The following is a 27,662-nucleotide window of genomic DNA, read 5'->3' as shown; positions in this document are numbered from 1 at the left end:
CTTATAAAAAGCAGTGTGTAGTCGGGTCACATTTCAGATATCTATGAGTTGTTAACAGCTCCACCAAATAATTATTTTTTCCCTCTAAGCTTCTCACATGGTTTAATTTCAATAAATGTTCAAATGATCCAAAGATTAGAGAAAAAGTCCAAAAACTGAAAACAGATTTGGTCTTTCTTCTTCAGAACTTTGTTTTTTTTCTTCTGTCCTCTCCCATTAATCATCCCACGACCCCTCAGATTTATCTGGTGACCTATTGGAGGGGCCCGACCCCTGGGTTGGGAACCACTGGACTAAACTAGCTAACTGTATATAAAGTAGTTGAAACTAGCTCCACGTCCAGCAGCTACAACAGTAACATGCTGCTTACACACTGATGCTTCAGTATTAATAATCTAATGATGTCATATATAATAATATATCAGTCAGAGGGACCAAACCACTACTTTTACTGCAATACTTTAACTACATCAAGCTGATGATACGTATGTACTTTTACTTAAGTAAAGGATCTGAATACTTCTTCCACCACTGATAAATTCATCATACTGTGATTATCAGTGGTAGTAGTTAAGTAGTTCAAATTAACTCCACCTCAACCTGCTACAACATTAAAGTGCTGCTTACATGTGATTGCATCAATAATATATTGATACAACACTGACAGAGACCAGTCTGCATAAAAAACACCTTTACTTTTGATGCTTCAAGTACATTTTGCTGATAATACTTTTAATCTTCTAATAATATCCTTATAAAAATAATAATAATAACCAACATGCCTGTGACTGTGAGAAGTGAAAAGCTATATTTACTAACAACAACACTTAACATTTACTCAAGTGGATGGTTGAAGTACTTGTATTTCAGTTTTATACTACTTACTTACTACATTTCAGAGGAAAATGTACTTTTTACTCTTTTACATTTATGTGATAGCTATAGGTACTAGAGGCTACTATACATACTATACAATTACAAAACATAAGAGGAGTTTATAAAATATGATGTATTGCTATATGAAGTGAAATGGAAACTTATTCCCGTGTTATACTGCCTTTATAGCCAAAAGCACATTGTAAGACTTTGTCTCTCTGCTTCTTGTGTGAAAATGTTTCCGACAGGCACCATCAAAGGTGAACTGTGGCACTCGGTCACCGTAACTTTTACTGCTCATCAGACAGAGGCAGGGAGAGAAAGTTCTTAGGGAGGAAAGACAGATAAGGATTTATCTTTCAACTCTTAATTCTCAGAAGGCTGAAAGAAACTCCTTAGAGAGATGGTGAATTAATTAAAAGAAACTTATCAGGGTGACTAATATGGGATGATTGTGACACACACAGTATGAACAAATAAGGACACTGAACTTCATACAGTATTTTTCAGCCCAGCAAACTGGGAGATCCACATTTACAAATATGGACTCTGTTTATTGCAATAAAACTCTGAAAGACAAGTTGCTCTCTGTGAATTCATCTTTAAATTTCCACCACAGAAGTGAGAAAAGCAACTGGTTTTGATTTATTTTAATAAAGAATCTGGGCACATCTTCCACCTCTACTATTCATATAAATGTATTTTTGTCTTCATTTACCTCTTCTCTTCTCCGTGTTTTCCTTCTGTTCTATTGACATATATCGTATTGTGTTTTGTTTCCCCTAAAGCAGCGGTTCTCAAACTTTTTCACATGAATGACCCCTAAACTGACACAAATTAGACCACAGACCGCCATTTGATAAGATTTTTGCTTTTAGATGCTTTATGACAGAAAATGTATGAAACCCATGACCAAAATAGTCATACATTCTGTAATTGTGTTACTTATAGATGAAATTATAGTGAAAATAAATGGTTCCCCTTTTTGCTGGGGACCCACTCAAGGACCCCTGGGGGCCCCCCGGGCCCCACTTTGAGAACAGCTGCCTTAAAGCACTTTGAATTGCATTTGTATGAAAAGCTTTTAAAAACATTCAAACAAACTTGAACTTTTTGAGAAAGGGGCTCTGTCCTTTTCACGTGTGTACCTTTAACCTTTAACAGGGGAGAAATAGAGGTCATTTGGCGCCCTCTGTGGACAAATATCGAAACAACAGGAACATAATGTATTTTTCAGGATGGATGTACAGTTGATCACAGGCTCACTTCGCCCGCAGATCGCTTTCCGTGAGACCTCGCGTGTCGCCATCTGCAAGGCCTGACTTGACTTTAACCGGAAACTCGGACTGTGTGTGTGTGTCTGTGCCTCTGCGTGTGTGTGTGTGTATATGAGTGTGAATACCGGCTGTGACTTTAACGTTGTTGTCGTTAAAACAGCTGGATGCTACGCGGCTAGCAGGCTTAGCAGCTTAGTGTCTGCAGAGCGGAGAAGGTGTCATATTCAGTCCGCGCTGCAGCTGCTGAAAGGATGGATCAGTGCATGGAAGGTTACGATGATTAAGCAAAAATCTACCAGCTGTACTTTTAATAGACAAACAGCAGTGCTGCTGCGTTCAGACATTAACTTGTTGTATGCGCAGTGATCAGTGAGGATGAGGAGCCGCAGTAACTCAGGAGTGAGGCTGGATGGATACGCCAGGCTGGTCCAAGAGACTATCCTGTGTCATCAGGTGAGTCCACACATATAAACAGCTGGATATACAGGAGAGCAGTCAGCTCTGGCAACTCATGCAGGGCGCATTTGCAAGCACATATGCCAGCATGGCAGCTCTAGTTGTGTCCACTTTTGTATGATTTTGCTTTATTTTTATTAAAATCCACCATTTTCTACTGTAGAACCATATTAAATATGCAGGTGTCATGTAGACTATGCAGGTTCAGATTCAACCGGTGTGAGCTGCATAGAAATAAACAAGGCGTGAGCAAAGTTCAGGTCCTGGAATAGGCTGAGGACCAGGAAACTATGCACCTTTATCTATCAGCACTTGAGCTCATTGAGTCACCAGCTGTCGAAGTTTAGAACTGTGACCCAGATGCAGCTGACAGAAACCAGTGTCAGCTTTCCTTAATATAGTATGTCTGTGCAAGGTTATATATTTGGTTTTAGGAGGAAGGGGACACAATGAGATCTTTAACCCACAAAATATATAAAAAATAAAAATTATTAATGTCACAACTCTACTTGAAATCACATTTAGTTTCATTGATAGAGACCTGATACTTTGATATTTGCATCTTCACTGAAATAAACACTGTCCTCCCTGCCTTGTCTTTGATTTATGTTTGATGCTAGTATTTTTTTTTTAGGAGAAAATAATAATTATAAATTATAATACAGATTAGATGATTTAGACCTGAAACTATTAGTCGATTAATTGTTTAGTCAATTGACAAAAAAATAATCTGCAACTATTTAATTGCTGAATCATTTTCCAAGAAAAAATTCCAAACATTTGCTGGTTCCAGCTTCTCAGATGTGAGGTTTATCTGAATATCATCGAGTTTTGGACTGTTTGGTCTGACAAAACAAGCATTTTGAACGTGATGCTTCAGCCTCTGGAAATGTGCAATTTCATTTTCTGAAAGTTTTCTTGGAAAACATGCAGAAGTGGTTTTTCTAGCCCCGAGTAGTGCATTAATGTAAATTTTGAATGCAGTCCCTTCACATGTAATGGAGTATTTATGTAGTTTGGTATTTCTACTTTTATTTAAGTAAATGACCTGAAAACTTCTTCCTCTACCAAATGCCATCTTTAATCTTCTGTCAAAGTTATATTCTTACAGATACTAAATATTATTTGGAAGCATCTGGTCAGTTGGCAGATGAACATAAAGGGTTCCACAAGGCGATAGCTTGTATTGACCTCCAACCAGAAGGTTAGAACAGCCTACGTGAGACACAAAATGCTTATTGCTGTGCGCATACAGTGACAGCTGGAAGTGGTCTACAGTAGATGAGCTTATAAACATTTTATTAACTCTCACAGTCACACCTTCTCCTTATCTGGATCATCTGGAAACACTTCAAAGTGTTGGTGGTGGGGACAAAAATAGGAGTTTGAAAAGTCCCTGGTGGAAATTACACCCTTGTGTGTCTGTTTCTGTGTTTCAGAACCCGGTCACAGGTCTACTTCCTGCCAGCGCCCAGAAGAAGGATGCCTGGGTGAGAGATAATGTGTACAGTGTGCTGGCCGTGTGGGGGCTGGGTATGGCCTACCGCAAGAACGCAGACCGAGATGAAGACAAAGCTAAGGCCTACGAACTGGAGCAGGTGTGTTTGTGACAGAGAGAGCGAGAGAGGAGGAGGAGGAGGGTTAATGTGTACACCAGGGCCTGTTTGTTCTACCTGTTATTTTGGGTTAAATATTTTCATGTAAGGCCCCACTGAGCTTCAGTCAGAGTCAGTAGAATCTATATAAACTATGTAAAACTAAACATTTTGCTCTCAATATTAATGTCTGTTAACATGTGTAATAACATGTGTATATGATAAATAATCAATAGAAAGTAGGATACAGTTCTGCAGTTTTAATTCTTCCTAATTTTTTTATGTTTTGGTGAAGGATTTGTTGATTGACAAAACTATTTGATCGCAATTTAGTTGTTTAAATTAGGTAAAAATAGCATTTGGTGGCTGCAACCTAACTAAGACAAAAAATAGCATTTTATTCATATATTTTATATTTCTAGTTGCATCACTTTGAGTTTGCAGCTGTCGGATTAAGTCAGCAAATTGAAGACATCACTTTTAATTCTTGTGACTTGTGATTTGTTTTTCAATTTAATGATAATCGATCAAGTTACTCAGAATTTGTATATGACTATAATATTATGTTTTACTATAATATCATTATATTATCATGGTTATTGATCTACAAAAGGACAACAGTTGATCATATGGAATAGTACTCAATCTTTAGGACACAAAAACAAGCCACAGCACATACATGTCATACATGAAACGCACAGATAAGAAGGTGAAATGTGTGGAAATGTAAATACAGCCACGAGAGACTATCAGTAGTTGTTTCCTGTTCTTCCCTTTTCACAGAATCACAGCATAGTTTACTGCACTACAAAATATAAGATGCTTTGGATTATATATAGTTAAGTGATGTAACTGATTGTGTCTTGGCAGAGTGTGGTGAAACTGATGCAGGGACTTCTGCAGTGCATGATGAGACAGGTAAGACACACCTGTGTTCGCAGTAAGTGTTTACATGTTCACCTGTGTTGCACATATAAACACACTTTCCACTGCCATGGAGTCTTTTTCGTATTGCTCGATCAAGAACACACAAAGACACAAGAGAGAGCATTAAACATTGTTAACTGTTTAAGCAGTTGTAAACACTGTACAATACTTTACACAATCAGTAATAATTAGATCATGTAAGCCAAATACAAAAATACAATTATCGTGTATTTTTGGAGAGAAAGCATGTTGTTCAGCCGGCCCTTTCTCTGAAGATTGTGAACACAAACCAGACAGCTTTATACCGCTACAGAAGCCAGGTTATAAACAGTCAGGTCCCTAAATGGACGCAAACTGTTACACTTACAACAGATATGGTCATACAATGATCTCAAAGAGACCTCATGGCTGGTCTATGTAGGGGTAGGGTGTCTTCACAGATTTGCAGTTGACCCCAAAGGTCAGTAAACAACCCATAGATAGAAGCATGTTCAATAGTTTCGGAGTAGGATTTCTTCACAGGCATATTACTGTATGCCAGAAGAGACACAGTGACATTAGTATCACATTGAGTTGAAACCAAACAACACTCCTCTAAAAGTTTGTCGGATCAACACATTAAAGAGACATAGATATCTACATAACTATGATTTGTTTTACTACGGTGTCAGACAAAAGCACAACCATATAAACTCACTGTTAAGAGTAGCCTTCCTATAGTCAGCTTAAAGATAGACACAGCAGGTTGATATGTAGAGCAGGCATCTAATGACAGACTAACATTGACCCCTTAGTTTGAAAACATTTGTAAAATATATATACATGAAATACATCAAATGATAACCACTCTTTAAAGCTCTCTCACACAGCTTATCCAGGTTTCTGCTATTATCTGCACAGGCATGTTTTCAACCCAAGTGACATAGAAGTTAGTCAGAAAAACAAACAAGCTACTGTTGAATCGTATGATAGTGATCATATGACTAGGACTTTCACTTCAATGTGGTGAACATGTTGAAGTGAAAGTCATTCAAAGCCTGGCTGCAGTAATAATAAGATGACAATGCCAAATTGACAGCATAGTGTTAAAATACCGCCGTAGTCTACAGGAGCCATAAAAAAGAGGCTTTGTCATCAGCTGCTGAAATATCAACATCAGTAGACCCAAAATTATGACTCTGCAGACTCACTGGGATGTAGATGAGTCAAAAACCTTTATTATGTTATGTCTATGATCAACCATGTTAATGTTATGTCCTGCATATGATCAAAAATGTGCATGTAAACACATCTTCAATGGCTTAATAAGAATAAAATATCCAATAATATTACATGAATCTGATACCGTGCACTTTGAAAACCTTGGATCCTGGATCTGGGGTTTAAGATGCTGCAACATCCCCACTTCAAATCCAGCCAGGAACCTTTTTGTTGCATGTCTCTTACACAATAATGGTTAAAATGCCCCCAAAATACCCAACAAACAAGAAAACCAGCAACAATTTAGGATTCTAAGTTTGCATTCTAGTCCTGCCATATCCCTCGTTGTTCTCTTCTTGCCTAAATGAAAACCACTGAGCTTTTGCATATTCATGTGTCTTCAGGTGGACAAGGTGGAGAAGTTCAAACACACCCAGAGTACAAAGGATTGCTTGCATGCCAAATACGATACTCCCACCTGCGCCACGGTGGTCGGGGACGATCAGTGGGGCCACCTACAAGTGGACGCCACCTCCATTTACCTGCTGATGCTGGCACAGATGACGGCCTCAGGTAGGCTCCGAGTGACGCAGAGTGGTGCTTATGTTTGTGTCTTTTTCTGTGTGTTTTTGTCTTCTCTCAGTGAATGTGTACTTAAAACTTAAATAAAGCTGAACAGAGACTTCAATTAAATTTAAAAGATTCGCTTGAAGCCCCGTATACACACTGAAAGTCAAGTATGTGTTCAAAAAAAACACAAATTTGACATTGAACAAAAGGTGGTGACTGAGTGTGTCGTGTTATCATGCAGGACTTCGTATCATCTCAAACCTGGATGAGGTAGCTTTTATCCAAAACTTGGTCTTCTACATAGAGGCTGCCTACAAAGTGGCGGTGAGTAGCATTTTCAGAGGTTTGGGGGTAAATGATGAGAGAAAAAAGTTAAAGGTGATGAGTTTAGAGATTGGAGAATTTGGTTAGAAATGATGTCATGGCCTTTTTTTCCCCTCCTGAAGGATTATGGGATGTGGGAGCGAGGTGACAAAACCAACCAGGGCATCCCTGAGCTCAATGCCAGCTCTGTAGGAATTGCTAAGGTACTGCAATCAGTCAGTTATTTTCAACATTTGTAAGATACTATACATTAAAGACCAAAGTGTTTTTGAAAATGTGCATATTGCTGCATAGATGGGTGTGTTGATTTGTGTGTGTATATGGGGGGGGGGTTCAGGCAGCTCTAGAGGCCCTAGACGAGCTGGATCTTTTTGGCGCCCATGGAGGCCCGAAGTCAGTCATCCATGTTCTTCCTGATGAAGTGGAACACTGTCAGGTACCGCTGGCTCTGCCTCCAGCCATCTCAGCATAGTGAACATTTGAGAGCCTGCCTCGTCACTGTCATATTTCTGCCGCTCAGTACGTCTTACTGTTTTCCCTCAGTCCATCCTGTGCTCCATGCTGCCAAGAGCTTCAACTTCAAAGGAGATAGATGCTGGTCTTCTGTCTGTTATTTCCTTCCCTTCCTTTGCTGTTGAAGATGCTGACCTGGTGGCCATCACCAAGTCGGAGATTATAAACAAACTGCAGGTACAGTCTAAGCACAGGAACCATTTGTTTTGGCCAACTCTGCACAGAACCACATGTAAGTCTCTTATAAAATTATAAAAATTTCTGCCCTTTGGTGTAATTTCAGGGACGCTACGGTTGCTGCCGCTTCATCAGGGATGGATATCGTTGTCCTAAAGAGGTCAGATATACTGCAATAGATTTATTTAGAAATCTAAATGCTGTTTTTAATATTCACGTTAGTTGCTGTAGAGAACATTTAGCAGTTGATGATACAAATGGACACTCATCACCTAAAGTATGACATGAGAGAAGAAATACACATTTTGAGTGGATGTCTTCGGTGATTTAGTCTGAATTTTTAAAACTCTTTTATGTAAGAGAAATGTGTATTGCCACATAAATTATAATTCTTCTGATTTATTATCTAGTTGGATTCTTGATATCTAATCTGATTTTTCTCTCACAGGACCCGTCTCGGCTGCACTACGATCCTGCAGAGCTCAAGCTGTTTGAGAATATTGAATGTGAGTGGCCTGTGTTCTGGACTTACCTCATCCTTGACGGTATCTTTAATGGAGACCATGTGCAGGTAATTAAATTAAGTCATGGAGAAAACTTGACTCTAAATGACTTGTCGCAGTGCTGCAGTTGTAATGCTGAACAAATTACTGTGTGCTCTGCACAGGTGCAGGAGTACCGTGAGGCGCTGGAGGGCATTTTGATAAGAGGGAAGAACGGCATCAAACTGGTGCCTGAACTTTATGCTGTGCCGAGTGAAAAGGTATCCCATAAGAAAAATATTGTACATATACCTTCTGTTCCAGCCGTCTTCTAGTTGCATGATCTGACAAAACCTACAAACCAATCTGAAGCAATTTCATGAAAGATATTAGATTAAATGTTTTATCAAGATGATGATAAAGACTGGTCCTCATCTTTTTAAATTTATGTTGTGATTTTCGACAGCATATCCATGTTTGTCATGGGGCCACCAGAAGCTAAATTGTACTGCATTGTATTCAATTGCTTTTATATTGTGTCTTAGCCACTGTACCTACATTTATCTTATAAACATGGCAACCATGTAAGAATGAGAGCATATTTCGTGTCTTGCAGGTGGAGGAGGAGTACAGTAACCCCCACTCGGTGGACAGAGTGGCCTTGGGGCAGCTTCCGCACATGTGGGGACAGTCACTCTACATCTTGAGTTGTCTTCTGGCTGAGGTATCTGATCACAGGATGTTTGCACAACACCTCTAATGTTAGCTTGCAACACTTGGCAGCAACTTGATATTACTACAGAATGACTGTCACTGCAATAGACTGTGTCAGAAATCAGGAATAATAAAGATTTTATATTGTGTTGTACTGCTACAAGATGTCCTCTGTAGACAATGGAGCATACAGACCACATCTCTCTCATAAACATATAATAAATCCACTGCTATGGCTTCCTTTTGTGATAATTCACTCTCTTTGTCTCTGTATCTCTTTTTCTTTCTGTTAAAAGGGCTTTTTGGCACCAGGAGAAATAGATCCTCTCAACAGGAGATTCTCTACAAACTTTAAACCAGATGTTGTGGTACAAGGTTGGTTTAAGGGGAAATATCAGCCCAGTGGTTGGATTATAAATAGTTTGCTTCCCAGAAAAACTGTGGAAATCTAGTACAGGAAATAAAGAAGAAGAAAGCAACAGTCCTGAACAGTCCTGAGTTTGGAAACTCATGATCATACCACCTACTAATTCTTGACAGACTTATGAGACTGTTGTGCTCATTTCACTCTAGAAAACCAAATTGTTGGATGGATTTAAAAAAATTAGAGAACTTAGCTTTTTTTATATTGACCGACCAATCATCACTAGCACTTGTTTTGTAACTTAAAAAATGTTACAAAACAAGAATTTCCTCAGACAATAACAGTGATGTCAGCAGTGTTTTATACAAGAATTGACATAGAGAAGACATAATATAAGCATGTAATGTATTTCTTTTCTTTCTTTTGTGTCAGTTTGTGTTCTAGCGGAGACAGAGGAGATCCAGGAGTTGTTGAGTGATCATGGGATTAAGGTCCAACTGATATCAGAAGTTCTGCCTATCAGGGTCATACCTGCTCGCATCCTGAGCCATGTATATGTCAGACTGGGTAAACAAACACCAAGCACTGCTTTCCTCAGTGTGTGTGTGTGTGTGTGTGTGAGTGGAATAATAAGAGTTACATCTTCTTGTGTCGTTGCCACAGGGAACTGCAAGAAATTAAACTTGAGCGGGAGGCCCTACAGACACATTGGAGTTCTGGGAACATCTAAATTCTATGAGATCAGAAACCGGACTTATATATTCACTCCTCAGGTAAAACTATTTTTTTGGTAATTCGTTCATTCATATCACTCTGAACTGTGATGTTCACAATCACCGTGAAGAAGCTAAGCAGACGGTGCTAGCTCTGAAAATGAAAAGATACTGATTAATACTTTGGTTTCTGTGTTTTTCTTTCTTTCTGCCTGTTGCTTTCTTCCCTGTCCTCTGTGCTCGCCGTGTAGTTTCTGGATCAGCACCATTTCTACTTGGCACTGGACAACCAGATGATTGTGGAGATGTTACGCACAGAGCTGGCATATCTCTCCTCTTGCTGGAGGATGACAGGACGGCCCACGCTCACATTCCCCATCACCCACAGCATGCTGGGTAAGAAGCTCAGAGCTCATCCAACTTTAACTCCATCCCAAATCCATACTAAATACTAACTGTATACTGTTCGTATTATGTACTAATCATTCAATCAGTTAATAAGAAATAAGCACACTTAAATGTTTTCAACTAACAGGAAATGATACAAAACTTTTTGCTGTCTGACTTGAATTGAACTGTAATGTTAGAATGACTATGCCAATTAAACTTACCAAAGAAAAAGCAAAATTAATTTACAAAAAAATTAGTTTTTGTTTTCTGTGTTCTTGCTGGAGGTGTTTCAGCACAATGCGCTTCAGTTCTAACTTTTTGAAGCTGTGAACAAGTCCTCCTTTTCCTTGTGTATTTCATTGTGGAACTGTAGTGTCAATCAACAGAACACTCAAAAATGTAAAGGTTTTTAAATTCACTTTTCCATTGTGAACACACAACCTTACATACCTGCATAGATTTATCATGTAGTATGGATTTGGGACACAAAGTTACATTACTGTAACATGTAATTTATTCTCATGTAGCCTTTGATCTTGAATTTATACATCCAGATTGTTATTTTGACAAATTATATCACTTTGGTTCAGTGTAACTGTGTTTTATGTCCAGTTGAAGATGGAGATACGATTGATCCGTGTATCCTAGCAACCCTCAGGAAACTACAGGATGGCTATTTTGCTGGAGCGAGGTCTGTTTCCATCTGTAACACACACACGACATCAAACTATTAGTGTACTGAAATGTTGAGGATAACAGACGCCTATTTCACGTGCAGATGTGGATATTTTGTGTGTATGTTTCTGCAGGGTGCAGATGTCAGACCTCTCCAGCTTCCAGACCACTTCCTCTCACACTAGCCTCAGCTTCCTGGATGAAGACAACAAAGACGGCTTACTTGAGGATGACGATGATGATGAAGATTATGGAGAAGAGTACAACACTTCTGGGCCCTCAGGTACTGTGTGTGTGTGTGTGCATCTTTCAGTAATATTTGATTCATTCAGTTGAACTGTAAGTAATGAAGTGTTATGTGTTTAACTCCAGTGAGCTCAAAGGACTCGTTTGACCAGTACCTCACCCAGCTCCTCCGCAGCACCACCACCACTAAGTGCCATCTTCCTCCCATCCAGAGGGGGCAGCACCATGTCTTCAGTGCTGAACACAGCACCAGAGATATCCTGTCTCTTATGGCCCAGGTTCAGGGCCTCAACATGCCCAGTGAGTTATTAGGAATCTAATGATTCAGCTTAGGTAGCAGGTGGAGCTGGTACAATACCTGAGAGGCACTTTTCCATAATAAAGTTGTCAAATGGAAAAATCAGGAGCCATCTGAACTAAGAATAAGTAAACAATATTCAGAAATTTGACCAGACATTACTTGACAGTTTCTGATACAAAAAAAGTATTGAGATTTGACACCCAACCCTAGTAGTAGGTAGTAAGTTTACAGCTTTATTGTATATTATCTTCAGTCGCTGGTGGTCTCACATAGATTAAAGACATATTAGATTAATAATAGATTGAAATAGAACCTTTATCTAGACCTTATTTACCATTCAAAACACATACAATAAGAAATAAATATTATAACAGATAGGTATACAAGTTTTTCTACCGACAGTAGCCATAATACTCCACAATGTGATGCAGCCACTTTTTCGCCACATGGAAAACTTTTTGCTTTCACTCCTTTCAGTTGCGAGTTTAACCTACACCTGAAAGCAACAAGTTGAGCAAAAAAAACGTTGTCTAGGGGTTGTCAAAAAGGTTACTAGGAAACGAAGACAAATCAGCTGAAGTGTATATACAAGAAATGTAAATTAATTGGCAGTAACTCAAAATTAATCCTGTTGTTTAGTAATACATTGTTTTAATTTGTGTGTGTTTCAGAGTCTTCTATGTATCTACCTGTGGCCCCGGTCATGACCAAACACCGCAAATCTCTCAACCTACTTGAAGTTCCTCACCCTCAGCAGGGCTCACATGCAAAGCAGCAGAAGGTACAGTAGACGCGGCAGATCCTCACACAAGTATCTTTGTTTTCTCTTGTGACTTCACTCTGGCTCTGAAGTGCGTTTGTCTTACTTTGGCATCCCTCACAAGCCCCACAGCGCTACTGATCTGCACCTGCCTCGAGACTCCCATGGCAACACAGACTTTGCAGCGCTGGTGAAGCAGCTGAAAGAATGTCCAACTCTGCAGGACCAGGCTGACATCCTCCACGTCCTTTACGTAATGAAGTACGGACACAGAGGCAACCATACACACACAGCTTATTGGCATGTCTTGGCATGTGTGATTTACATAACTTTTTGTAATTCCCTGTCCTGTGCTGTCTGCTGCTGACCAGGGGAGCTGATTGGCTGGTGGAGTTGTCAGGTCCTGGGCAGGGTGGGGTCAGTGTGCATTCCCTGTTGGAGGAGTTGTATATACAAGCTGGAGCCTGCAAGGAGTGGGGTCTCATCAGATACATCTCTGGAATACTACGCAAGAGAGTGGAGGTCCTGGCCGAGGTCAGTGAGAAGTGTTAGTAATATTTTATAATAGCAGTCAAACCAACAGGTGGCTTAACAGTTGATTAGAGACGATTTTATAACTGGAGAGTCATTTGTCAACAACAACTAGAAAATGAGAGGACCTGTGAGGACCTTTACTTCACCCACAGGGTTTTGAAAGGATGTTTGAAAGCCTGGAGTTTTTTAGGCCTTATTCTTGCTGAACGGTATTTTAAAACTCTTGCAAGGTCACTATTGATAATTCTTTTGGAAGTTTTCTTAGAGATCCCATCTGTAGCAGCAAATTCCACATTTATAGACGCTAAGCATGTTCAACATTTGCTGAGTTACTCATTGTTGAATTATTTTTGACAGCTGCCCGTTGTGATGATAGTGATGTCAGGGGAAGCTCAAAATTGATAATGTTTTACAAAGTGAAATAAAAGGCTTCTCCAGCTATTTACAAAAGTAGCTAAATAAAACACTTAACCATTACATTTTCATGTTCAATTCATGGATAAAATGTTACATTAGAATTAACAATGTTTTTTGCATCAGCTAGTGGTCATTAGAAAAACTGTATCTCAGCACATTGGCTTCAATATTCAGGTGTGGTGCATTGTCTCTGAGCAACATGCTTAACACCTGTCAAATACCTTTACTCCACAGGCCTGCACAGATCTTATTTCCCATCACAAGCAGCTGACAGTGGGTCTTCCTCCTGAACCCAGAGAAAGAGTCATCACAGTGTAAGTTATTGTCACAAGAACTGGTGTGGCTGCAGAGAATTTGTGCTCACTTTTAGGCTGAGTTGAATTAACTACTTGTAAATAAACCAACTCTTAACTCCTCTGTGTTTCTTTTTCAGTCCACTTCCTCCGGAGGAGCTGAACACTCTCATCTATGAAGCCAGTGGTCACGACATCAGTATAGCTGTACTCACTCAGGTACATCTTTAACAATTTCAACTACTACAGGAGTTTTTATGACACCAATCTTACAACTGTGAACTGTGTGTGTGTGTGTGTGTGTTGGTTATATAGGAAATCATGGTCTATCTAGCCATGTACATGCGCTCTCAGCCTGCTCTGTTCGGAGAAATGCTCCGACTCAGAATAGGACTCATCATGCAAGTGATGGCCACTGAGCTCGCTCGCAGCCTGCACTGCTCCGGTAGGAAAACTAAGCGCGCTTACACACACTTGTGCAGTGAACACAAACAAACTATCCTGCACAGTAAAAATGAAAAACGGTGTAATACTTTTGCAGGGGAGGAGGCATCTGAGAGCTTGATGAGCCTGAGTCCGTTCGACATGAAGAACCTGCTGCATCACATCCTCAGTGGCAAGGAGTTTGGGGTGGAGAGGAGCAGTGAGTTTCTCCCTTTTTCTGTGTCTTTCCCTGTTTTTATGCATATATGTGAGTGTGTGTGTTTAGATCATGTTTACACCAAGTAACAAAATGTTTCATCGTTGCATTTTAGTTTTTTTCTTCTTCTTTTTACAAACAAATTGACAGCTGTAAATATGAAGTCATATGGACTGACTGGTAACTCATTCATTGGACAGGTTTGTTGTTTTTCATCTCGCATCATCCGCTACATGGACTCATGTGATGAAATCAAATTTCAGAGACTGGCAGCAGCCCGTGTAGCACTTTACTTAATCTTATGTGATTATTTATATTCTCTGAAGAGCTCACACAATGACGGGCAGGAAGAGACAGGCCCATAATATTACGAGGTTATTGTGTGGTCATTACGTTTCACTCGTGTTTTATTGAGGAATGAATGAATGACTTTATTTTCATGTCATATTATTAAAATGGTCAATCCCACATGAGATTATGTGATACACAATAATACATTTAAATAACAACCTCCGGTGATATTATTATATTTACCATTTATAATTCCGCTTAGGTCTGATAGGCCTGGTTGTTTCTCCAGCTGTATGTGATCAGCTGAAAAACTAAAACAACAAGTGCCATGATGTTGTGTTTTTTTTCTCTGTGCATCAGTGCGTCCTATCCAGTCAACAGCCACTAGTCCTGCAATCTCCATCCATGAACTGGGCCACACCGGAGCCACCAAGACTGAACGCACAGGAATACACAAGCTCAAGAGTGAGATCAAACAGGTGGGAAATAAATATGTATAATGTTATATGTTGTGGCATGTGCTTCATCTCCTTTGATCTATCTATCTATCTATCATCTATCTATCTATCTATCTATCTATCTATCTATCTATCTATCTATCTATCATCTATCTATCATCTATCTATCTATCTATCTATCTATCTATCTATCTATCTATCTATCATCTATCTATCTATCTATCTATCTATCTATCTATCTATCTATATATCTATCTTCTCTGAATAACTGTGCTCTTGCTTCTGGTTGCAGCTGGATGAGTCTCGGCCTCTCAGTGTGGGTTGGGTTTGATAACTTCAAGCATGTGGCTGTTTCTAACGTCAGTCTAATCAACAAAACCGCCGGATAAATCGCGCTCATAAACCACTTGTCGGCTCTTAACATTTTTCGTGCCATAGCGCCCTCCATAGCTGGAAGGACTCTCACTTAATCACCGTCCTCATGGCAGTTGGAGAACCTGCTTTGCTACTGTCTCCGTCAAAGAGATTTAGCATTAGCATTTTAGCATGGAGTGGCACCATGTGTTTGTCGAATGGTCTTTCCTGTGGTTAGTCATCTTTCACACTAGTTGAGTTTAATTACACTTTGCATTGTACAGATCAAACATCTCTAGTTACATTTTACTCTCATTTGGCTGCAGTATCATCATAACTGAAATATGAGAACCATGTGGCATCTCAAACTGTTCTCTGTCATCTGTCAAACATGTCCATGTGTAGATCTTCAGCGGCGGCCATTCCATGAGTAGTAATGTCACTTCGCCTCGCTCCACGGTAAACCATTTCACCTCATCTGCTTCAAATGAACTTGGTTTGTCCGCCTGAAGGTTGCCATAGTTAGAATGTATGTATATACAGAGCAAAGTCGTCCTAAAAGCATTTTTCCACTCAGATTTCATGTTTCATGTTGACTAAAATAGGCACCATGTGTCTTGCTTTATTACCTTACTTAAAGAATAAGGCTGCGTTACTTTATCTTTACATAATTGTCAACAAATCTCCTACAGTGACCTAAACCAACAATGAGTTTATCCTTGTAACACATATTATCTGTGTAGCCAAAGCCTGATCTAAACTAGTAAAAGCTGTACAGTAGCACTGGGCCTCATATTTCTTCATTGTAATAATGGTGTAGTTTATTCTGAGCCTCTAACTCTCCAACTGCATTTTCAAGTCCTTCCTGAGGAGGGACCTCACTCCCTTGCTGCTCCTCTTGATGGTTCTCCCTTTTTTTTTTAACAGTTTTTCCTTAAAGCTCTTTGAGGCAAATTATATCAGCATATATCAGACTGTGGCTACACAGACATCACTTGTTAGGAGGATAAATTGGTGGTTTTAACATCTTAAGTGTAAAGAAGTTGTAATTTTAGAGTAATGACATGAAAACATGAAATAAAACCAGCCTTGTCCTTTAATGTGTCTGCTGAGGTTTCTTGTATTGTCAAATATGATACAGCATGATTAAATGATTGCATGGACTGTGCAGTTATAAATTAGAGTCTAAACTAATTTTCTATGTGAGAAAGAGAGACGACCACTACACTGAATATATCAACCTTATTTACATTTATTTGAAATAGAATGACACACCTGTATACATACTGTAGCTTGTAAACCTGATGATGTTTCTCTTGAAACTTACAAACTAGGACAACATTACATTAATTTGTCAGATGTGTGAGGTACAGACACCATTGACAATACATTTAAATTGAGATAAGGTTGAGAATCGGTGAAGTGGTCCGTTAAATAAATAAGATACCTCTAACAGTATCTTTCCATTGTCTCACCACAGCGTTGCAGCAGCCCCTCCACCCCTAGTGGGATCTTGTCCCCAGTGGGCCCTGGTCCTGGTGATGGACAGCTGCACTGGGAGGAGAAGCAAGGCCAGTGGCTGAGGAGACGCCGGCTGGATGGAGCTATCAACAGAGTACCAATGGGTTTCTACCAGAAGGTCTGGAAGATCCTGCAGAAGTGCCATGGCCTGTCCATTGATGGATATGTGTTGCCCTCCTCTACCACAAGAGAGGTATCTGCCTCTGTTTTTGATAAAAAATTAAACTTAGACTTGTTGCTAACTGGATTTAGGACTTTCTGCATGGATGTGGATGTCGGTTTAGCTCTCTGCTTTCTGTGTAGATGACAGAGGGAGAGATCAAGTTTGCGGTGCAGGTGGAGTCAGTCCTGAACCACGTCCCTCAACCAGAATACCGGCAGCTGCTGGTGGAGACTGTGATGGTTCTGGGCCTGGTAGCCGACGTGGACGTCGACAGCATTGGTGGCATCATCCACGTAGACCGCATCCTACATTTGGCCAACGACCTCTTCCTCAACGACCAGGTACTGTACTGCCACTGGCAAAAGACCAGATCAGTCAACAAGATGTACACGTATTTGTTCATCAGGTTTACTTTGTTCTCTCTCTACTCCCCTAGAAATCCCACAGTGTCAGTGATTATTTCCTTGAGAAGGAACCAGCGACTGGCATCTGCAACTTTTTCTATGATAGCGCCCCCAGTGGCAGCTATGGCACCATGACCTACTTGTCTAAAGCTACGATCACTTATGTCCAGGACTTCCTGCCAAGTACCAGCTGCCTGATGCAGTGAAAACTAGAGTTGTTCACTTCTCTTAAACACCTGAAGAGGCATGTTTTACAAGTGAAAGCTCAACTGTCCAAAAGCAGCAAAGCCTCTTATTATCATCTCATACAATTCATGCGGTGCTCTTAATTATCAGATTATCAATGAACTCTGTAGCTCTCATAATCTGATATAACATCATAGCCTCGGCAGCTGATTGCAAACCACTTCAGTATATAAGAATTTAGTTTTTGTTTGTGAGCAAGGACTGTGAACTTATTTATTACTTAAACATGCTGCTCAAAAGTATGTTTACAGGATTTACTAACATCCATTTCATGTGAACTGATATTTACTAAGATATAAGCACATCTGTGTGCTCTTGGTGTTGTGTGTAATAATATTATATCAACAGTTATCTCTCTTAATAATTGGATATGTCATATATGTTATAATTCTACTTAGCCTGGCAGTTATCAGAGTAAATATGTAGATAATTTGTGTGCACAAATTAGTAATTTGACCTCGAAAACTAATAATTTTGTCTCACAAATGATGAATTACCTCCCTAAAATCAGTAATTTGTAATTTTTTTTTCTTTTTTGTTGTTCTTTTAAATTGTATTAATTAAAACATTTATTGTTCTACATTATCTTACTTAAATATGTTGGAAAAATTATGATATATAATAATATAATATAATTTAAACCACTAAACAATGTTTACCCTCTTATTACTTGATTTTTCTTCACAAATGACTAATTTGTGTACATAAATTCACAAGATATCTTTCTGAAGATATCTGATATCTTCCAGGCTCTGTATAGTTGAGTGTCGGTGATACTGAGATATACTTGTTGTCTTGTGTTAACATTAATCTGTGTACGGGAACAAGAATCATAGTTTCCTTTGAATGCCAAGAAGCTGGTGATACTGTTTTTGTCTTTGTGTAAGTGTTGTGTGTTTAGTACAAGAAATGAAAATTCATCCATCTGCCTGCATATGAATGTCAAAATCTGAAGGTTATACTACTGAGAGACGAGTCAATAGTTTGCATGTACCTCAACATGACGAAGGTCTGACCATCTGTGTACAGTGAAGATACGTTTATTTACAGTACATCAGGGTAGAGGTGAGCTTTAATATACCAGTATATACTAGCGCTTATACAGTGTATATATAACTTATATGCATGATTTATATGCAGAGAATTAAATGGCAGCAGATACTGGTGAAGCACCTTGAAGGTCCAGTGAAAGTTGAAGAGGGTCTCTGTACGTCTGTCAGGAGTATTTTTACCACACTGTGGTAGTTCTGTGCAGAGAACACAGAGAGGAAATAGTTTAAAACTATTTTCATTCAAGTGCTTTAATTGTTTTTGAATGCAAAACAGAAGGAGACATAATAAACTGTGATATATTTTAATGCTAACCCAAACTTGGATATTTTTATGTACTTAAAAATAAGTAATGTGCTTAATTAAAAGAAATAATTATTTTACTAATACATTGTGCACTTTACTCATTAAACATTTAAAGATGTGCTCTGTTATTTCAAGGAAGCAGTTGCCCTTTATTTCCATAACAATAATCTGTTTATTAACACAATGTATAAGTTAATACAATAAAATCATTTGACCAATCATGGTAACTATATGAGTCATCTATTTACTGTTATTTACTGTTACTTTATTGTTATTTTACTGACACGTATCATTTTGAATCCAATCTCTCTCGTTGTTCTAATTTGCTAGTCTGACTGGTCAGACTCCTGCCAACATACAGCAGCTGGTCAATCAGAGCTCCAGATGTTACTCTATGGAGTCAATTTATTTATTATTTGAAAGAGAACTATCTTTAAATTAAAATTTATTGCAAATTGGAAACTGTAAAGGTTAAACAGGAAAGCAGACACACTTAGTAAATGGAATAAACAGTTAAATTTCACATTTTATCATTTAAAGACAGAATAAATATATTTGGCAAATTTTCTGGGATGCAGTGTTATATTAGCATACACTTGCATTAGGTTAAGTGTATATGCTACTGTCCCTGATGCTCTCTGACTGTCAGCTGAAGACATTTTTTCTTCAAGAAAACAGCAACATACTACTGTGGAAACCCTCTCAGCTCATGATATTTCTGCATGAAGGTTAAATAAATGGTTGTGGAGTTTGCATGGTTTCCTCTGATAACAGTTCCTCTTAAAGTTGGAGCAAACTATTTTAAGTTGCACTCAGTGGAAATAAGATATTTAATGTAAGCAAAATCATTGAGAAGCTCAAGATGCTTAGAAATTGTTATGAAATATTTAATTTCTTAATATTTAATTGAGCAATGACAACAGGAATTAATAATATACTTCACATGTGATCAAATTAATCAATCAATACATAATAAAGCATTTAATTAATTATAAAAATGTCTATAAAACTGGGATTATAATTTGCAAATGTATTAGACCATCAATAAGCAGGCAAACATGAAAAAAACAATATATTTATAAATACAATCATTATTAATTGATCAATTAATAACTAATAAATAATATGAATTCTAAGTCAACTGGAAAATAAAGTTTTAAAAGGGGAAATTAATGAATTCTCAAATCTGTTTAACAAGTGTGACAGATGGTTCACTAATTCACTTATAAACAGCCATGTGTTGGGAGCGAGTTTCACGGGTCAATTGGCTCTTCGATGTTTGCAGCCTGCACTCAGAGGATGATGTCACAAAACAGTGATACAGTATTAATGTGTGATTTCTTGTCTCTTTACACATGGAGACGACTAGAGGGACAGATTGTCGTACTCCAGCAGGGAGTCTATCTCAGGCCAGACTGAAGTGCTTTCCAGCTTAACCAGTAGTGTTCACTGTTGTCCTTAGTTGACATTTCTTCCAGCTGTAAGGGGAGAGGCGATGGGAGGCTGGGCAGGCGCATTTATATCCACCTTTTTGGTTCAAACACAGATGGGAACACCCTCCGTTCTTCCGACTGCACTCGTTAATGTCTGGAGAAGAAATGATGGAAATGATTAGGGGTTTCTCATGCACAATACATAATTAAAGTGAAACACATAAACTAAAATTTCACTCATTTGAACTTCCCTGTGGGCAGCTGTAAAGGACAGTGAAAAAACTTCACTGGACTGTAAAGACTGTATCCTGTAGTGGATAAAAGCATCCAGTTCCAGCCTCACTGGATTGAAAAAAATATTTAAAATAACATTGAATTTATTTTTGAATAGATTTCTTTAACTTTTCTACTCAATAATTAAATTTTTCTTGTTAAAGAAAAGCTGCACTTGCTGTATTATGTGGATGTCAATGATAAAGTCCTGCCAGTTTCTGCGTGCTGGGATTGTAAACATCTAACTCTATCAGTCAGCAATGCAAGAAAAGTTCTTATTTTTAACTGAATTAAAAATATGTATGCACTTCACCTATGAGTTAACATTTGGTTATCCTGTCTACTGAGGTGAAACTCATACTAATAAGGTTACTATCTCACCACAAAGCCATGTGCACACAAGGGTGGCAAAATTTGACTACATAATATTTACAATCCAAAGCATGATGCTTAAAACAACAACTTAATAAATCACTATGAAACTAATGGAGGGAATCTCAAGGTAGCTTTACAGTAAGTTATATGCTGCACTATTTCTTAGCTGTCTCCGCTGGTCACCTGGTGACCTCACAGCGGCAACTGGACTCTAAGCTGTTTCCCCGTGCTTCAAGTCTTTGTGCTTAGCTCAGCTAATTGGCTGCTCTGTAGCTTAATATTGAATGGACAGAGCCGAGGGTTGGTATAAATTTTCTCCCCTAACTTTCAGCAAGAACACGGACTATTCCTTTACATGAGTTTATATCAATTAGGCCACTAATAAATAACCATAATTATTTGCAAAACACTCATCTTCACTTGTCTTTAGACACAGTGACACATACGTCGTATCAATATAAATGTCTTAAATCAAGACGTTACTGTAATACTATTTTTTTTACATAGATGTAAATTTTGTGCAGCAAAGGTGCTCCAAAATGTAATCACATCATCTACAATTTTTGAAAAATAATAACCAGTATGATGTTTCTGCTTTGATGCATCATACAGACATGCTCTCATGCAATACAAATGTCCCCCATACCATACACCACACTGTATGCACGACCCCACCTACCCTTGCAACGTCGACCGTCTTTTTGCAGCGTGTATCCTCTGGGACAGATGCAGCGGTGAGAGCCTGGCAGGTTGACACACTGCCACTCACACTTTTCCTCCAGGCACTCATTTATATCTGTGTGGACACGACCAGACATTCCCTGACTTTTAACAGAAGTTGGAAAATATATTAATGATTTCTTTGTAGAAATATAGGAACATACCGTAAATAGTACACCTAAATTACATTTTTGTCCTACCTACACACTCCTCCCTGAGAGCTTGTGATGTTGAATTCTCAGGTGTTGTTGTTGGTTGCTTCCTGTACCCAGGTGGACACTCGGCGATGCAGCTGTGTCCGTCTCCAGCTAAGATGTTTCCGTATGTGCAGGAGCATCGGTAGGATCCTGGTGAGTTGTGGCACTGCTCCATACATGGCCCAAGCCCCTGATTAACAGCACACTCATCTATATCTGGATTAAAAAAGGAAGTTTAGGAGAAGATGACAACTAAGCCAGAATCTACACCTTTTCCATTTTATTTACATATTCTATCTTATTGCAATAATGTTATCAAATGTGCAGAGGCACTGGGAGCAAGTTGCACTAATAGAAAAATGTAATTCTTTAGTGTTAAATAGATCAAAATCTATTTGAAGTAGATAATACTACAATAATTTGATTTTTTCATGTAAAATAACCCTGAATGGAGTCATGTACGGATATGAACACTTTTGTATTAAATTAATACAACCAGTTTTGCTGCTGTACTAATACAATTACTAATACTTTACTAATAATTTAGTTTCAAAATTGAATTTTGAATGATTCACTTAATATTTTTCCTGCTGCACATCGAATTTTCTTTGAATACCTGCTTTACAATACAACTTTTCATATATTTTGGGTTAAGTATCTGGAGTTTTGAGTTATCTGTCAAGGAAACCACAAAAAAATGTCAGGTGTGATTTCACAGTAATATTTAATGAGTGTTTACTAACCTTGGCAGTGGCCATCTGCAGTCTGAAGGCTGTAGCCAGTAGGACACTGGCAGTGGAAGCTCCCAGGAGTGTTAACACAGCCGAACACACAACCTGTTACAGCTGCAGGCAGCAGACACTCATCAACATCTGGAAAGATGGAGAGTGGCAACGTAGAAAAACATTTTGTTCTTAGAAGGAAATGACACAAACAGACACACGTATAAATACACACAGCCAAACACACCTGTGCAGGAGGTCCGGTCGTGAGCTGGCTGATAGCCGTCATCACAGCTGCACTTAAAGGAGCCAAATGTGTTGATGCATCTCTGCTGACACTGATGCTGCCCCTCCACACACTCATCTAAATCTACACTCAAACACAAACCACAGCAAGAACAATTTAAGGTGAGTGCAAGCATTACATAAACAGATATCGTGCAATGGTTTGGATGGCAGGATGGACACAGATTTAATGAAACCTACACACTTGTGTGCAGTAAATCGGACAAAAATTTGCACTCCAGGCTGCATTGAGATGAAAGAACAGAGCAGCAGATGAAAGGTTGCTCTGAATCTGAGACCTCACTGATGTGTCTGCATGTTCGCCTGCTGCTTTAGCCGGTAATGAGCAAATCATAACGCAGATGTTTTCTGACTTCCTGTGTTTCACAGACAGGAAACAAAGGACTCAGTCAGCTTGTGTATCAGCTCTGCCCTTGTTTCCCTGGTTTCCCCAATTGTGATACTTGATATACCTGTCTTCTTTATTTATTCATGGTTCAACATCCTTCCAATTTCTGACACCTCCTTACATATTGACGACGACATGGACAATGTAAATGCTCTTTTTCCCTCAACTGGCTGTCAGATAGGAATGTTTACAAGCCTTTTTTCATCGCAGTGAAACTTTCAGGCTAAAACTAAACTATTACCTATGAGGACAGGGCTATCTGTCAAAGGACACACTGATAACACTGTTCAAAAATAATATCAACACCATCTCACTGATGGCTCTCACAAATGATAGGTTTTCTGTGAGCAGGCACATGTAACTTGAGACAATATATTTTGAACCTAGTAAATGTCAGCCTCCTAAAGTGCTACAAGGTGATCATTCTGCCATAAATTTCACAGTTCACTTATGCTTGTCTGGTGAGCTGTGAAACATGAAACACATAACATGTGAAGGAGATTCCCTGTTGTGCTGTGACATGCCTCGATGCACACTGTGTTGTTATTAGGAAGAGCCCGGGGCATCCACAGAGGATCCATAAAGAATGTTATAGTCCCGGTGAAAGCTTTGACAGCTCTGAGAAAAACAAAAAATAAAAAAATAAAAACATGCTCACCTCGACATGTTCGCCCGTCATCCACCAGAGTGAATCCAGGTCTGCAGTGGCACTGAGTCCTGGTCTGAGTCTGATTAGAAGTCTGGTTGTAGTGCTGGGAGTTAGAGCACAGCTGGGAACAGCCTCCGTTGTTAACTGAGCATGGTGTCAGCTCTGGAGACAGACAGTTGTAAGGATGGAGGTGTTACCAGAAAGAGATAGACGACCCAAACTGAGCAAAGACTCCAAGAAATGAACTCATATCAGGGTAAAATAATTTGTATAACAGATGCATTGATGTCACTGATGTAACTAATCTTTAAAACAGACAACTTGGACAGTGCTGCCCTCATTTTAGAGCAACAAGACATGTACACTTAACAAGAGACCAGAGTCTGAATCTGAAACAAATTTAATTTGTTTAATTTAATAAGCGCAAATGCGTTGCAGTGCACTGCTACCCTATAATGCTGCAATACATAAAATTATTTTGATTACTTTCTACTGCTGTAATAAACCTATTACCTTCCAGGAATCCAAAGTTTCAAATAGTTTTTGTGTTCTGACTTTATCCAGAAATTACTATTTTTTGTGTATATCCATCTTTCCTTGCAAAAAATACAGTTACAAAAGCCTTCAAGCAACTTTTAAAGCATCAAAAATTGTTCTAAGTGACTTGTCAGCTCCTGGATCCAGTGACAATATTGATGATATTAAAAATGATCAACAAAACAAAATTAAAGAAGGTAAAAACTCATATCAGCAGTGAACAATGTTGTTAATGTCTCCTATAAAAGGCCAGTATTAAGTAGTATTGAGGCAAATAAATATCTTGGGCTTGATCTTTCCTCCTCTTGTCAGTGAGCATTACTTCAGCGTATTCAAGTCAATCAAACAATCTAAGTCATGAAGCAGCAGCATCACTTACCCAGACAGACAGGTGTGACTCCGCTCCAGGTGCCGCCCTGCTGGCAGTAGCTGTGTATGTCTCCATGAGCCAGAGTATAACCAGGGTAGCAGGCGTACTGGATGTAATGCCTGTACTCTCTGGGACCTGGATTCTCTACATTACGAAAGTAGAAGGTCCCATGAGCAGGCACGGGAGGGTACGGGCACACAGGTCGTCTGCTGAGGCTCAGAGGTGGTTTTGCAGAGGAGTTCATGGTGACGTTGTGGTATTCAGTCCAGTGAGTTTTTTGCTCAGTGGGGGTGGAGGTGTGTGAAGGAGGGTTGAAGGAGGGAAGTATTTCTTTCGTATTAGACAAGGTGAAGTTGATACTTGAGGAAGTGGATGCAGAAAACAAGGGAAGGGTGATTGATGAGGATTGAGGAGAAGAGGCAGTAAGAGGAGGAGATGAAGTGAAGAAAGAAGAACTGGTAGAAACTGAATAACCAGATGTAGATGAAGTAGATGAAGTCTCTGTGGGCTCCTCTTCACCTTCAGAGCCAGATGGAGATGAAAGAGGATATGGGAGGTCAGTTGTAGCCTGTTGGTCTTCATCTGCACTCTTTGAAGAGCCAGCGGGAGTCACATCATCCTGAGATGTGACAGATACTCCCACAGTCAGAGCAGATTTGGTGTGGTGGAGTGGTGATGTAGGTGTAAACATCACAGTTTCTGTTGGGGGAATCTGCTTGACAGCAACTGTAGCTGATTTATGAGCTGTTGAAAGTGATGACAGTGAAGATGTTGATGTTGTTCTTAACACTAATGATAAGGTAGATGAGCCAGAAGCAGATAGGTGTGACTTAGAGGCAGTTTGTGTAACAGGTGTGGGAGTCACCTGTGTAACCTTTTCTGCTTCCTCACGTGAAGCTTTTTCCTTTGAGCCATGTCTCCCAGTTCCCGTTTCTGGTCCTGTACTGGTCCCACGTTGAGCCTCATCTGCATCCTGAGCTTTGAGATGAGTTGTCTGGACCCTGTCTTTGATTTTAGAATCAGGGTACTGATTATGCTGCTGCAGGTGGACTTTGGGGTCTATCACTTTAACCCTCTCGCTGTTTGACGTTTGGGATGGTGTGTGAGACAACAAGCCGAATTTGAGGTTCACTTCTTTGGAAGCGGTATTAGTGATGGTGTCGTAGTGGGATTGTTGCTGGGTCTTCAGAACTACGGCAGCTTGGTGGTTCAGGTGTATGTTTGCCTTTTGGATGTGGACACCTGAAACAGAGCTCATCATGTCGGACTCTAAGGGAGAGAAAAGAGAGGAAAAAACAAACAGGCTCTTCAGACGCCTTAAAGCAGCTATTATCAATGTTTTATTAATAGCAACATAGAAAATGACCGTGTGTAATGCCAAAGGGGTTGCTAATAGTGATAAATCCACAGTTTTTGTTCAAGCTCTTACCACTCTCATTTCAGATGCTGTAGGCAGTTGTTTTCACCAAAAAAGCTCAAAAAACCCACTGTGCACTCCTGGCTCAGCATCAAAACCACAGTCTGACAATGTTAGCGGCTAGTAGGTGAACACAGTAGAGCATTTAGCAGCTAAACAGCCAGATATTTAAAGTTAGTGGAGACCAAAACTAGAGCTAAAATGAGAGTGAATAGAGGACTTACATCCCCTAAGTGGTCAGAAATACCTTAAAAGTCCAAATGAATGCTAATGTTGCTCCGTATCTGCCAGATGTGTAAAATAGGCAGCTGTTTACTAACAAGCAGGTTTAACATAAGGCAGCAGGGAAAATATTTAAAAACACAACGAAGAGGAAAATAAAATCAATTATACATGAATAAAATAAAATAGACCAAAATTATAGACAATAATAGAGATTCAGTGCAGTTACAGAGCAGTAAAACATCATTGGAATCAGTGACTTGGGGAGAAATAAATAAATAAAAACATGATACAAACACAATTGCTCAACACAAGTTAAAATTTAATAGCTGAAGAGTTTTTTTATGCTCACCTTTGCATACTGGCTTTGTGCTATTCCAGATGTGGCCCTTACAGTACAACATTGAGGGCCCATGGAGCCAAAAGCCACTATTACAGCTGAAGACTGCCCAGGAGCCTTCATCATTCATGCTGCTTGTCCCGTGGGTGAGCAGACCTGGGCTGGGGCATCCAGAGCCTGAAAGAGAGGGAGGAAAACATGGACACTGGTTAAAAGTTGATACAAAAAGGGACGTCTGATGTCATCTGTCATCTAAATGCATCTACAGACAAAAACAGAAATTTAAATCTAAAATAAAAAGGTTTTACAGTATGCTCATGACTCAAACTCCTCACCGACACAGACTGGGGGGTCCCGGGACCATTGCCCAGACACACAACTGTTGGTTTTGTATCCATGGAGCTTGTAGCCAGGGTGACAGCTGAAGATCACCAACAGTCCACCGTAACGGAAAAACGTCCTCCCATTCTCCAGGT

The 27,662-nt window shown here is 39.3% G+C and overlaps 2 protein-coding genes across 5 annotated transcripts; one reads left to right on the top strand and one right to left on the bottom strand.

Annotated features, from left to right (window-relative positions):
- The first annotated feature begins 2,090 nt into the window (after nucleotides 1-2,090).
- Nucleotides 2,091-19,365, top strand: phka2 (phosphorylase kinase, alpha 2 (liver)). 4 transcript variants are annotated; one of them, XM_042402458.1, is made up of 32 exons: nucleotides 2,091-2,423; nucleotides 2,517-2,606; nucleotides 4,049-4,207; nucleotides 5,075-5,122; nucleotides 6,736-6,904; nucleotides 7,143-7,225; nucleotides 7,348-7,428; nucleotides 7,563-7,661; nucleotides 7,769-7,915; nucleotides 8,022-8,075; nucleotides 8,364-8,486; nucleotides 8,583-8,678; nucleotides 9,014-9,121; nucleotides 9,408-9,486; nucleotides 9,908-10,042; nucleotides 10,139-10,248; nucleotides 10,440-10,584; nucleotides 11,191-11,269; nucleotides 11,388-11,536; nucleotides 11,626-11,799; nucleotides 12,472-12,581; nucleotides 12,685-12,821; nucleotides 12,932-13,094; nucleotides 13,746-13,825; nucleotides 13,945-14,023; nucleotides 14,120-14,249; nucleotides 14,346-14,447; nucleotides 15,096-15,214; nucleotides 15,953-16,006; nucleotides 17,028-17,261; nucleotides 17,372-17,572; nucleotides 17,668-19,365. In XM_042402458.1, exons 2-32 carry the CDS (start codon nucleotides 2,529-2,531, stop codon nucleotides 17,839-17,841), a joined length of 3,699 nt encoding a protein of 1,232 aa, XP_042258392.1. In that variant the 5' UTR covers nucleotides 2,091-2,423; nucleotides 2,517-2,528; the 3' UTR covers nucleotides 17,842-19,365. The 4 variants fall into 4 exon arrangements, with proteins under 4 accessions (XP_042258392.1, XP_042258384.1, XP_042258453.1 ...); XM_042402593.1 differs by lacking the exon at nucleotides 2,091-2,423 and adding an exon at nucleotides 3,707-3,813 and having other exon boundaries at nucleotides 2,523-2,606; XM_042402450.1 differs by having other exon boundaries at nucleotides 2,091-2,606.
- A 1,004-nt stretch (nucleotides 19,366-20,369) lies between these two features.
- On the bottom strand, nucleotides 20,370-27,369 carry LOC121900279 (protein HEG). Its single transcript, XM_042416476.1, has 8 exons — nucleotides 27,199-27,369; nucleotides 25,217-26,476; nucleotides 24,310-24,462; nucleotides 23,205-23,327; nucleotides 22,979-23,107; nucleotides 22,239-22,451; nucleotides 21,998-22,114; nucleotides 20,370-20,824 (listed from the first exon to the last, which is right to left on the bottom strand). Exons 1-8 carry the CDS (start codon nucleotides 27,314-27,316, stop codon nucleotides 20,670-20,672), a joined length of 2,268 nt encoding a protein of 755 aa, XP_042272410.1. The 5' UTR covers nucleotides 27,317-27,369; the 3' UTR covers nucleotides 20,370-20,669.
- Nucleotides 27,370-27,662: the final 293 nt, after the last annotated feature.

The sequence above is a fragment of the Thunnus maccoyii genome, chromosome 1, assembly GCF_910596095.1.
Source record: "Thunnus maccoyii chromosome 1, fThuMac1.1, whole genome shotgun sequence".
In the NCBI taxonomy this organism is placed as follows: domain Eukaryota; kingdom Metazoa; phylum Chordata; class Actinopteri; order Scombriformes; family Scombridae; genus Thunnus; species Thunnus maccoyii.
Note: the sequence above shows the minus strand (reverse complement) of the source record. Positions and strands in the feature narration are given on the sequence as shown.

Coding starts and splice junctions, on each gene's coding strand:
- phka2 (XM_042402458.1), top strand. CDS start 2,529: ATGAGGAGCCGCAGTAACTCAGGAGTGAGGCTGGATGGATACGCCAGG. Junction 2,607..4,048: donor AGACTATCCTGTGTCATCAG/GTGAGTCCACAC, acceptor TCTGTGTTTCAG/AACCCGGTCACAGGTCTACT. Junction 14,448..15,095: donor GTTTGGGGTGGAGAGGAGCA/GTGAGTTTCTCC, acceptor TCTGTGCATCAG/TGCGTCCTATCCAGTCAACA.
- LOC121900279 (XM_042416476.1), bottom strand. CDS start 27,316: ATGAATGATGAAGGCTCCTGGGCAGTCTTCAGCTGTAATAGTGGCTTT. Junction 22,115..22,238: donor TCTCAGGGAGGAGTGTGTAG/GTAGGACAAAAA, acceptor GTGTCCACACAG/ATATAAATGAGTGCCTGGAG. Junction 20,825..21,997: donor AGACGGTCGACGTTGCAAGG/GTAGGTGGGGTC, acceptor TTTCTTCTCCAG/ACATTAACGAGTGCAGTCGG.